The sequence below is a fragment of the Pollachius pollachius genome (genome assembly GCF_949987615.1).
Source record: "Pollachius pollachius genome assembly, chromosome: 8".
Taxonomy (NCBI): Eukaryota; Metazoa; Chordata; class Actinopteri; order Gadiformes; family Gadidae; genus Pollachius; species Pollachius pollachius.
This window is the reverse complement of record NC_136941.1, coordinates 24,019,780-24,032,965: the sequence shown is the minus strand read 5'-3', so window position 1 is coordinate 24,032,965 and position 13,186 is coordinate 24,019,780. Positions and strand designations below refer to the sequence as shown.

General features: G+C 44.0%; 1 protein-coding gene across 4 annotated transcripts in view; it reads left to right on the top strand.

The window, feature by feature from the left end:
* The window catches only part of kif21b (kinesin family member 21B), a 71,016-nt gene extending 60,716 nt beyond the window's left edge, over window positions 1-10,300 (top strand). For 2 of the 4 annotated variants that reach the window (XM_079741854.1, XM_079741853.1), the window contains 2 exons: window positions 1,921-2,120; window positions 5,637-10,300. In XM_079741854.1, coding sequence (XP_079597980.1) covers window positions 1,921-2,120; window positions 5,637-5,685 — 249 coding nt within the window. In that variant the 3' untranslated portion in view covers window positions 5,686-10,300. Of the gene's footprint in view, window positions 1-1,920; window positions 2,121-4,769; window positions 5,346-5,636 lie in introns of those variants that run through there. The other 2 variants (XM_079741851.1, XM_079741852.1) reach the window with 2 other exon arrangements.
* The last annotated feature ends 2,886 nt before the right edge of the window (window positions 10,301-13,186 follow it).

The window sequence follows — 13,186 nt, the reverse complement described above, 5'->3', positions numbered from 1 at the left end:
TGTTTAATAATGTGCAATTTCAAGTCGGTGAGGCCCCCCCAGGATAATCTTGCAAACAACATCGGCAGAGACATAAACAAAACTAGGCATTGTTGACCAGAGTCGGAAAGCTATTTATCCGGTAGTGTGTACCAAGCATTACTTATGATGTAAACGACTGGCATTCCTGCTTTCATGGCTGTCTTTGTTGACTTGCAGACATCACCAATAATTATGTGTTTGTGTAAACAATGGCGCATAGAATATCCAATGTCACTTCCATAGAAAGAACAGTTTGGCATTCACCAACATGCACACGCACGCACACACACACACACATACAGACGAACATAAAGACAGACGCATACATATATATGTATTTATACAGTGCATGTTTGAAATCCAACGACGTCGTGGCATCAAACCACAAGTGGCTTTGTTGGCATGGTTACTCGACCTGTGTATTCATTCACACAATGGATATCTAGGTGCTAATGCACTGCCTGGCAGTTCATAGAACAACTAATGAGTGCTAACTGGCAAACTTCACAACACAAAATAGGTTGACATTTAAGTAATATCTACCAAAAGAGTCATTTTTGTTTGGTGGATAGAAACGATTTATTCTCATATTATTATTATCATTATTATTAATAATAATAACAATATTATTATTATATACAATTTTAAGATATCCATGTGTGACAGCCAGCAGGTAAAAACATACACAAATTAAATGCTTTATTAATGTCTGTAGGTGGTCCTTTTCTGTCACACTTTTTGCTAGGTGCCAATTAAAAGCAAACGTGCTAATGTAGAACAACAGTGGTATGGTTACCATGTTAAATGAGGTGCCTAAACGAGAACTGGCATTGTCTGGAACAGAGTGCTCTTTATCCTGGATAAAAATATAATTAGAAAGCACAAACGTCTGGCCAAGGTGGTGGTCTGTCAAATACTAATTCCACTTACTAATTAAAATCATTGGAAGGCTTTGTTTTCGAAGGAGACCCTTCTCTATATAATATAATGACTAGTCTCAGAAACCTCTCCATTTGATATTATTACTAGTCTCAGAACCTTCCCTATATAATATATGACTAGCCTCAGAGCCTTTTCTATAGGATAGTATAACTAGCCTCAGAGCCTTTTCTCTAGGATAGTATAACTAGCCTCAGAGCCTTTTCTATAGGATAGTATAACTAGCCTCAGAGCCTTTTCTATAGGATAGTATAACTAGCCTCAGAGCCTTTTCTATAGGATAGTATAACTAGTCTCAGAACCTTCTCAATAGGATATTATTACTAGTGTCAGAACCTTTCTATAGGATATTATTAACAGTATCAGAACCCTCTCTATAGGATATTATTACTGGTCTCAGAACCTTCTCTTTAGGATATTATTACTAGTCTTGTTACCTTCTTTATTAGTAGACTTCACAGTAGAATTCTAAATAAAATACAAATACTAGAGTTCACAGTAGAATCTTCTCCGTTAATATTGTTGCTGGTCTTCAAAGTCAAACTCCTCCGTAGGATCTGATGAAGAAACAATTCGCCACCCTCCATGTTGCCCCACTCAGTTTATTTATAGACGATTGCTTTCAGGCGAACAAATGCAAGTCAAAGTGAACACAGGCAGTTTACATTAAATCGTCCTTAATTTGAAGCTAAGCTTTATATGTTTAGTTAGGCATATGCAACTAACATGTAGTTCCTCTAATGGCCTATTGGTGAAAAATGTCTTATTCGATTTCATCTAATAATACAAAACCCAGTGTTTCCCCCAGCACTGTATGGTTAAGGCTTAACAACAATAGGGCCCCACCTTGACTACCAATGTATAAAAAAAGTACATTTTTTTCAGCTATGTGTAAACCAGTGGCTGGCGTCACGGCAGTGCGTCCATTTGTTTGACAGTCTTTGTTCTCGCCGCCTACAGCAAATCCCCAACGCCCACAAGGACTGGGTGTGTGCCCTGGCGTATGTGCCCGGTCGCCCCATGCTGCTAAGCGCCTGCCGGGGTGGCATGCTGAAGGTGTGGAACGTGGAGAACTTCACCCCCATAGGCGAGGTCAAAGGTCATGACAGTCCCATCAACGCTATCTGCACCAACTCCAGGCACATCTTCACGGCGTCCAGGTCAGAGGAACTAAGCGTCTCCCAACAGATCTATGGATGCATCTATTGATCAGGTTATGAATGTGGTATATACCGTACGCAGATATATGTCAAGGTCACTTCCTACACACCGCCGTGGTGGCTGCCACGTTTCATCTAGGGGACTTTTCGTGGCTCCTTCAAACTCGGCTCCTTCAAAATTGCAAATGTTGCAGTAAATGACCCATGAGGCCCCATGTGGCCCTAAAGGAAAAGTGGTCCTGCCTGTGGCACACTGATAACTCAATGTGCCATAGGTGTCCATCGGACTCGGCCAAGTGAGGCTGCAAAAACCAGCCTTCATTCACACACACCCCCCCTACAACGTCCTCGTTATACTCTGCTTTGGATAAAGGGTTAGGGTTATGCCCCCTGTCTGTCTGTCTGTCTGTCTGTCTGTCTGTCTGTCTGTCTGTCTGTCTGTCTGTCTGTCTGTCTGTCTGGCAGTCTGTCTGGATGTCTGTTTGTTGGTTTGGCGGACTGACTGACTGACTGTCTGTCTGTCTGTCAACTCTCTCTGTCTTTATGCCTGTCGCCCTGTCTGTCTGGTGGTCTGTCTATTGGTTTGCAGGTCTGTCTGGCTGTCTGTCTGGCAGTCTGTCTGGCAGTCTGTCTGGAAGTCTGTTTGTTGGTTTGGCGGTCTGTCTGTCTGGCAGTCTGTCTGGAAGTCTGTTTGTTGGTTTGGCGGACTGACTGACTGACTGACTGTCTATCTGTCTGTCAACTCTCTCTGTCTTTCTGCCTGTCGCCCTGTCTGTCTGGTGGTATGTCTATTGGTTTGCAGGTCTGTCTGGCTGTCTGTCTGTCTGGCAGTCTGTCTGGAAGTCTGTTTGTTGGTTTGGCGGTCTGTCTGTCTGGCAGTCTGTCTGGTGGTCTGTCTATTGGTTTGCAGGTCTGTCTGTCTCTCTGTCTGGCTGTCTGTCTGTCTGGCTGGCTGGTGGTATGGCAGTCCGTAGACTTGTCCATCTTTCAATTTTTTCTGTCCATCTGTCAGTCACTCTGCTGGTATGTAAGTCTGTCTTTCTGTCTGGGTGAGTCAGTCTATCTGTCTGTCAGTCTGTCAGTCTGTCTGTCTTTGTGTGCGTCAGTCTATCTGGGTATGTCTGCCGGTCTGTCTGTTTATATGTTTAGTCTGCCTTTCTGTGTGTCTGTCTGCCTTTCTGTCCCACTGTCCGTCTGTGGGTATGTTAGCCCTCCGATCCGTCTGTCCATCTATGCCACCTGTGTGTGTGTGTGTGTGTGTGTGTGTGTGTGTGTGTGTGTGTGTGTGTGTGTGTGTGTGTGTGTGTGTGTGTGTGTGTGTGTGTGTGTGTGTGTGTGTGTGTGTGTGTGTGTGTCCATCCCTCTGCGAGCTGGACATGGAGGGTGGGCGGTATTTGGCTCCACAGCGCTGCCGGGGGTTGATAATGGTGTTTATGATGTTTCTGCCTCCGATCTTGATATTTTCATAACAACATGGCAGTAATGCCTCACCTCTGGTACCGGTGCCAGCAGCAGGACTGTGATCTGGTTCTCACCCGCTGGTACCGGTGCCAGCAGCAGGACTGTAATCTGGTTCTCACCCGCTGGTACCGGTGCCAGAAGCAGGACTGGGATCTGGTTCTCACCCGCTGGTACCGGTGCCAGAAGCAGGACTGGGATCTGGTTCTCACCCGCTGGTACCGGTGCCAGCAGCAGGACTGTAATCTGGTTCTCACCCGCTGGTACCGGTGCCAGCAGCAGGACTGTGATCTGGTTCTCACCCGCTGGTACCGGTGACAGAAGCAGGGCTGTGATCTGGTTCTCACCCGCTGGTACCGGTGACAGAAGCAGGGCTGTGATCTGGTTCTCACCCGCTGGTACCGGTGCCAGCAGCAGGACAGGGATCTGGTTCTCACCCGCTGGTACCGGTGCCAGCAGCAGGACTGTGATCTGGTTCTCACCCGCTGGTACCGGTGCCAGCAGCAGGACAGGGATCTGGTTCTCACCCGCTGGTACCGGTGACAGCAGCAGGACTGTGATCTGGTTCTCACCCGCTGGTACCAGTGCCTTCTGCAAAGAGCCAGATCAGATCCTATTTTCTTTCTCGGTATTATCTGACAAGTGTTTTGTTGTGGCCGTGCTTCCATTAGAGGAGGTGAGATAATGGATGTATGCTGGCCCTCTAGCCACCACCCTCCCTCTTCTCTCTTCTCTCTGCTCTCAGCACAAGCCTGCGTTTGATAATTCACATTCTCATTCAGTCGTCCTCAGCGTAATGAAAATGTGTCTGCCGACACCCCCTTCTACACCTACCCCCGTCTGTTCTGCGTTTCTTCTCTCGTCTTTCTTTCATCTCTATCGTTGCTCCATTCCTTACTGTCAATTAAATTCTCCCTCTCTCTGTCTCTCTCTCTCTCTCTCTCTCTCTCTCTCTCTCTCGCTGTAGTGTTTCGCTCTCATGCTCTGCTCTCCTTTCTTCCTCTGGTTGAGCCCTGTCCCCTGAACTGTTCCTCTCCTTTTACACCCACCAATTCACTCTGCTGTTCTCCACCTACCCATCCGCCACTTTCCTCTCCTCTTCTTCCTTCTCCTCCTCTCTCCTCTCCTCACCTCTTATCCCTCCTCTCCACATAACTCCTCTCCCCCCTCCCCTCCTCTCCCCCCCACCAGTGACTGCAGGGTGAAGCTGTGGAGCTACGTCCCGGGCCTGACTCCCTGTCTCCCTCGCCGGGTGCTGGCCATCAAGGGCCGGGCCACCAGTCTCCCCTGAGTGTCTCACCAACCCCTTCCTCCTTCCTCTGGTACTTCACACTAACCATCCTTCTTCTAGTCACCCTGCTTATCCCTCAGCGCCGCAGCATATCGTCCTTTTTCATCCAGATATTTTTTCTCATTTCCCCTCGCTGTTGGCTTTACCGTCCCTGATTATGTTCAATTTTTTTCATCTTTTCGCTCTTCATTTCCCCCTGGGTTTCTTTAAATCTCTGTTGTCCTCCGTTTGTTGTGTCTTTTCATAAATAAATCACCAGTACATATCAGCTACATACAAGGGACGCCTTTCTGTTCACAGCAGCTTCCAGCAGCTTTTTTTCCCAAATGTATTACACCTCTTCACTCTGAGTTAAACATCTCCATTGTATCCCAGTGGACACTGGCCAGCGGCTTCATTTATTTCCATAAACGCTTGTTTGACCTACTTGATTTGACCAGTTCAAGGTGTCGTGGTTTATATCGTTATGAGCCAACTCTGGGCTGCTGTGAGACGCAGCGATAGCAAAGTCGTCTTGGTGCAGTGTTCGGATCCAAAGGATCCTAATGATCCTCTTGTGTACACTTTGCCAAGGAGTTCCTTATACCATAAGAGTTGTTTAACAGTTTAAAGGAAATGGATGTAATAACTTTCATAAATCAGACACCAGTGCTGCCTGTGTGTGTGTGTGTGTGTGTGTGTGTGTGTGTGTGTATACATTGTGTCTGTGTGTGTGTGTGTCTTTCTAAGAAATAACACAATGACTTCTCTCTACCTGGTCTCTGAAGCGACATGAGGGTGAAGATCTGGCATTCGAAGGCGAGGAAGAAGAACTGAAGGATCAGTGGATCGCGTTGGGGGATGGATTGACTGTAGCTTTGACCTCTGACCTGAAACCGTCTCCTACACAGAGGGGGGTGGGCTGGACCTGAAAGACATTAACAAACTAATTTATTCGTTCGTCACTTAGAGAAAAAAAATGAAGAAGAGACATGCAAAATGTTGGACCACATCTGCTGTTTTTTGTGTTGTTTTGTTCGTTTGATCTGCCAATCTTAAAGTGCCAAGTGCCAATATCTGTTGCCAGTTTCTTCGGCAAGGAGATACACAGCCACCGGCCAGAGAAACACCCGGTCGATGCGTCTTTTCCCGGTCCTCCAAGATCCATCTGGACAGAAAAAAAGAAAAAGTGTCCTTCTGTTTATTTGTCAAGAGATGAATGAAAACAGAAAGAAAAACATGACAATAGAGTGCTGCTCAGAGACATCATCCTGTGTGTATATTTATTATTAAGACTTGTTCTAGAATGACATTGACGGTCATGATTCCTGATCCCACTGACTGAAACTCCCTCACCATCCCTATCCCCCCAACCCGGCCAAAGACTGGATGTTCAACTGTTGGTCCTTCTCTTCTAAGTCATGAATCATGGATCAGACTGGATGACAGCTGGCCTTCCCATAGGTAGAATCCATCCTCCACGCTGGCTGTGGTGGACCCACCGTGGACAGGATGCTCCTGAATAAACCATCACTGAAATGAGATGAAAAAAAACTGAAGTTAAGATTGATGGTAGAAAACAAACATGCGTGGGTCAGGGTCACTTTACTTCATGGTTTTGCTTGTCATTTGTGTTTTTGTATTTTTTTTGTTGTAATCCACCCTCCACGCTCTCCTGTCAGTCTAAACCACTGAAGCTACTCCACCCCCCCACTTCCATCTTTATTTACTGCCATTTTGTTTTGTCCTTCCCTACCTCAATTTTTTTATTTTTTTGTTTAGAAGAAAGCTGAGCCGGGACCTATTTACGTGTTTCTGAGCATAACTGACCGCTTTGCTTTTCCGACCTGTGAATTCATGTTGCCAATAGGCCCCGGGGAGGGGCCCCCTGGGACTGCCCACCACTGACCTGGCACAGAGCATGTCCACCAGCGACGCTCCATGCTGTGTGTTTATATCTGCCCTGCTTACTTCAGCGGAAACTAGACATAATGCAACACGCCCCAACACATACGCACACACAAGCTCAAACACTCTGCAATACTTGTGATCTAAGTACTTTAGAGACAGCCTAGCTCCGGGACAAGGGAGAGAGGGAGCCACCAGTGCCCGCACCCCAGCCTTATCACCAGCATCAAACTGCCGAGCCCTGCTGGAGCCTTCACCTCCCCACCACTCACTCCTCTTCTCAGGGAGAGAGAGGAGGAAGAAGCACATTAATTGGTGCTCTCCCCGCTCTGCCTGCGGCAGCCGTTTGAAGCGCTAAAAATAGTCTGAGAGTGAGGAGGGATTTCTTCTTTAAATGTCCTGATTATTCTTTTCCGCTGCGACATGGCTGACAGAGAACCTTTCATTTAATGAATTTGTTTTTTTTTGTTATTTGAGCAAGGCTGTTTATCTGGCTCAAACAAACACACGCACACACAAATAAGCAGGTGCTCTAGCACACATGCAGGCGTCCACGAATACACGCACACGCACACCACACATACACTCACACAGAGCCTTATTGGAGGATGTTGATCATTTCCATTCTTGGATTGCAAATTAGCTCTTCGTACTACAGCTTTGTTTAGAGTACATTGAGCTATATTTATTCACTCTCCAAGAACACACACAGAAGTGCATTACACACAAGCAAAGATACCACACACACTCGCACAGACTCGAAAAAGTAACAAGTCTAGAATTAAAGGTTCGATCTGTTATCTCTCTATTGGCTGCTGTTAAGCAGAGTGTTTCCTAATGTTTTCAGTGGTGGTGAGTTCTGTTTGCTTCCCTCACTGGATTAATGACTCTGACACATCATGAACTGCTTGGGTCTTATCCTATATTAACATTACTGGTACATATGAATGGCCGTTGTACCAAACACAAACACACACACACACAGAGCAGTGAACTTCACATGGTAACCTTGACGTGGGAACACATTAAGTACTCCCACTAAGTGTTATATTCTAACAATATTCGACAAGAGCTCCATATACAATGCAATGTCTCTGTATAGGTAGCTGCATATACAGCCTTTGACATGTTTGATCTGGTGTATATGTTTGTGTGTGTGTGTGTGTGTGTGTGTGTGTGTTTGAATGAGAAAAATGTTCCATCACTCAGGAATGAATTGTAAGATGGTTGTTTAGCCAAAATCATTTTTGACATTTCAGAAAATGTATGTAGCTCCTATGAATTCAACCAAATGCTTATTTTTATTTCTTTATTTTTATTATATTTTCAATGTATTTTTTTTTCATTGCTTTGTGCTCCCGTTCTTATATTCAATCATTCATTGTTTGTGTTTTAACCATGCAGACACCTTGTTTAATCTCTCCCATCCTGGCTAGTCCCTTGAACCCTTCCAATACTTAATTTTGGTATTCCATTCAATTTTCTCTCTGAATGGAAATTCCATCATTTTATTTAGGATTTCTAATTTGTCTAATTTGGCTTTTCACTCAAGGGTTTTTCCACTCTCGCTCTTCTTAAACGCGCTCTTCTTAAATGGCTTCCAGTCCTTCATCTTAGCCCGGTTGCTATAGCGCTCCAGCTTACCGTTTGGTCTCAGACCTCACAAACACGGCAGAGTTTTATGAGGTTATTTTCTCTTTTTTCCCCACTGTGATTTTGTTGTACTGTGACTAAGTAGTAATCCTAGGTACTTCTTAAGGTATAGCCGGGCTCCATGTTGACTGGAACATGTTTTGTTCAAAGACCCTACAGAAGCAGATGGCAAATGTAAGCATAAGGGTCTACAGTGTGTGTCTGCGTGTTCTTACATCCCATTGGCTTAATGTCTCTGGCTGGCTGCTATTCTCCACAAGAATCCCCGCCCCTATTATCCATCCCAGAATGTGTTATTCCGTTATCCTCTATGCACACACAAACGAAATATGGAGATTGTTTGTCCAGACTTGTCTTAGTGAGCTTCTAGCTCTGCCAATGTCGACCCCTTCCCTTGTGCTGATCTTCTGTATATAAATGTATCACCTGTGTTTCAATCTAGGGAGAGATGTTGTCATGTTTAACAATGTAGCCGGCAGACAAAGTAGCCTACTTGCTCTCGAATCCTACTTATCAGTCCTATCACTGTTTCACAGACACACAGTCCAAAGTCGAGACTTGACTCTCGAGTTTACAGAGTTTGCGATGACTATTGTGATCATCACAAATCAAGCCTATACTGGAATTTTGGCATTTTTGTGGACTGTTGATGGACGAGTTATTGGTTTGGTGAATACAATGCTATACATACAATCTGAGTGTGAACATGTTTCCAATAGCTCAAGCACATTGTTGTAGGATTTGATCTCAATCAATGCTATTACGCTTCATTTGAGCTATAAATGGCTATGGCTACCGTTTAGACGCACACCTCATGTTAATATTACCAAACCGACTCAGCCAACCAATCAGCAGGCGAGCCGGGGATCACGTTACTGAGATTTTGAGTTCCTTAACCCCGGTAGTACAAGCATCTGAGCAGAATCAAAGGTGAAAGTAGTAACGGGTGGCCAAAAGCTGTCATATTGTTAGTTATCACAGACAATTTTTCTGTGTTTGTGTTGAAAAATCTTGAAACAAATGAGAAAAATGAACAATAAATTATCTGTAGGCCTAGGGACATTAGGTACATGAGTTTGAAATTTTTGCTTTTTTGCACGAAAAAAATTGAAATTACGTGTCCCAGATCACGAATGAATAGATAAATTAAATGACGTACAAGCATCTGAGCAGCAGGAGTGAGGCCACAGCCATAGGCCAAAGGTACAAATGGCCTCAACACATGAAGGCATGAGGAGGACTTGTACAGGTGGTGCAAAAATGTAGGATTCGCCGTCGTTGCTGGAATCTTAAATAGATTCCAATTCCGCCTGGGGTACGGATCATATTATTCAGCCATCATCTTCTCTGCTTATTCGACCAGTTTGGCTGATGGAATGACCTTCAAAGCCAACATGCAGACCCCCCAGGGCACTGCAGAGCGGGGGAACGCATCTGAAACACAGCCAAGTGTTGCTCATGAGGGGACTGTGTGCTCGGGTGCTCAGTTGAAGAACCGCAAGTGCACAAATTTCTTTGCCCTGCTGTCGTAGGAAATGATCTTACGTGTGTGTGTGTGTGTCTGTGTGTGTGTGTTTGTGTGGCTAGAGGTGAGGTCACTTGGGTAGCAGGTATATGTGAACTATGAGCTCTTGGGACATTAAGCACGGTCGAAGGTGATATGTGCCTTTTATTGCACTGAAAACTTCCTCCATTAAGACTGTAAATGTATGTACAGCTTTGATTATGTTTGTCCAGTACATTTTGGGTTTTTATTTTTTTATTTTTAATCTGACAATGCATGTCACCAAACCATGTAAATTGTCTCTTGACTGTAAATAGTGTAAGTACGTATTTAATGATGAACACATGGAGGCCCCATGGCGAAAATAAAACCTAGTTGAATACTGCTGTTCCTGTCTGTGTCATTCTTTTCTGAAGCCTCCTTTTTGTTTGATCAGGGGTAACAGGAAAGAAGGTCCTGTCATTTTATCATGCAAACAATTTTATGTTTGGGAATGTCTGTTTGTTAATGCTATGCATAGCAAGTTTCATGCCGATAGATGAAATACGCAAACTGAGTTTGAAAATGCCATCTGCGGTAGAAATCCATTGTACGATAGGAACTCATCCCCTGGCATGAATGGCTGGCTTGGAAATAATGGAAATCATTTTTATGATTTGGATACATGTATTTGTATGTTTATTTACCCACCTTTTCTGTACTTCTGTAACCTTATACACAAGAACATACTGAGATAACTTCTAGTGGTGGATTGTGCTGCATTACCTTATAAACAAATGTTTGGCATCATAACCTTATCTGACCCAATCACGAGATGTGGTGAACTTGGTCCATCTTTGGTTTCAGAGATCATTAAGGGATGATGTTCACCTTTGGGGGGATTCAGGTCCTCTCCGCATCGTGTCAGGGACCTGCATCAACCTATCACGGTTTGTTTCTCTATAATGACCGGCTGGCTTTACATTCCGCTTATTGCATAGCAACTTCCTAAAGAAAACAATTATCTGACTCAAAATGAAGAACACAAAAATATTGTGTTATTTCAAACATATTTGTATTGCTTCTGCTAAAGCAAAAGGATTCTAAGGTTAGAATTGGCCGCCATTTAGAGTATATTTTATGGCATTGATCTGGTCTAGAAATAATAGACTACTGAATGCCGTAATTGACAAATCAAAAAAACTGGAAAAAACGAGATGGTGGTAGACTACAGAAAATCTCCAGCAGCACTAACCCCCATCTTGCTTCATGTTTCCCCAGTGAACACTGGCGAATCATCAACCCAGTCTCACGGAAATACGTGACACTGTCACGTCATTTAATCTATTCATTCGTGATCTGGGACACGTCATTTCAATTTTTTCGTGCCAAAAAAGCACAATTTTCATGGCAACGTCCGCTCGCGACACTGAGGCATTGACGCAGACTTTCATTCACATAGCCTACAAATAAACAAGACAATAGATGGCTAGATAAAATAAACATTAAGACATAGGCCTCCAATTCTATAAAGAAGAGATGAGGCAGCTACCCTTTTTTTCCGTTGCGGTTTGCCTACAGAGCAGCGCACCTGCATTAAATATATCCGTGAATTGTCACAATTTCGCAGAATCAAAGGTGAAAGTAGAAACGGGTGGCCAAAAGCAGTGTTTGTGTTGAAAAATCTTGAAACAAATGAGAAAAATAAACAATAAATTATCTGTAGGCCTAGGGACATTAGGTACATGAGTTTGAAATTTGTGCTTTTTGGCACGAAAAGATTGAAATTACGTGTCCCAGACCACGAATGAATAGATAAATTAAATGACGAACAATGCCACGTGTTTCCGTGAAAATGGGTTGCCTGGGCACAGTCATCTCCCATGACCTAAAGTGGGAATCAAATATCAGGTCCCTCACCAAGGAAGCCCACCAGAGGATCTACTTTCTTCGGCAGCTGAGGAAATGTAACCTGCCATTGTCAACGCTGGTTCAGTTCTACTAAGCCACCATAGAGTCCTATCCTCACCTCCTCCATCTCAGTCTGGTACCCAGCTGCCAAAGCTAGGGCCAAGGGAAGACTGCAGCGCGTCATCCGCACTGCTGAGAGGGTGATCGGCTGCAGCCTGCCCGCTCAGCCTAGCCTGCACTCCTCCAGGACCCTAAGGAGGACATCCCCTCCCATCTCGGACAGTGTCTTTCAGGCACTCCCCACCGGCAGGAGGCTGCGTTCCATCAGGACCTCACGCCACAAGAACAGTGTTTTCCCCTGCGCAGTCAGCCTTCTGAACAAGGCATAACCCCACCCCCCCGAACACACCCACACAGACCACCCTGCCCCCCTCTCAACCATGCGAGCACTTGCACTATATGCTGGAGAATGCTCCTATTGTCTTTTTTTGTCATAGATATCATCATGTATGCCCTATCCTTTAATTTACTTATTATGACTTATTTAGTAAGTCCCTGACAAGACTAGCCATCTTTTTTCACCAAGTCAAATTCCTTGTTTATATTCTGTGGAAACTTGGCAAAATAAATTTCATTCTGATTCTGATTGTGATTCTGATCAGAATCGAGTATTCAACAATGCTGTGTAATAAGTCAAATGCACAGCATACAAGCCATTATTTGCTGGCTGAAAGGTAGATGCAGTGTGACGCTTATTACACGGCTACTTGAATATAAGAAGTGTATATTTATTTTATCGATACAAATATGATTTTATTGCTTCCGCTAAAATAAATTGTCCATTTGATTATACGGTTAGAAATAATATCCATGGCAAGTGTCTGTTATTCATAGCAGCTATCTGCTTTGAAGAAGTAACAAACCGTAGAATGCCGTAATCAATCAGTGATTGAGTATCCAACAAAGCCTTTTATCAGTCCTAAAGGGCTTAACTGTGTTCTCTTGGCATTTGGTTTATTAAAGTTATTTGATTGGCAGTACAGGTTTGTACTGCCATAATCTCATACATTTTTCCTATGAGATTATGTTTGGAAAGAACAACAGGATAGCTTAAGCCGTATTGATGAAAATCGTTATCATTGAAAAGTTACCTCTTTATTTTGCTAGGCTTATAGACATCTAACAAAGTATGATGTTGTTGCCAAACAAACTGCAGAATGCTGTTCAGAATGCAAAGGACAAAACCCTTACATTGTAATCTGTGATTAAACGTCCACATATGTAGGCAATTAAAGCCGCTCTGTATCAGTGTCAACATCCGTTGACACTGACTTCGGTTTTGTTGTGGCTTTTGCATTTGAGTTGTGATTTTTGCATTCATCC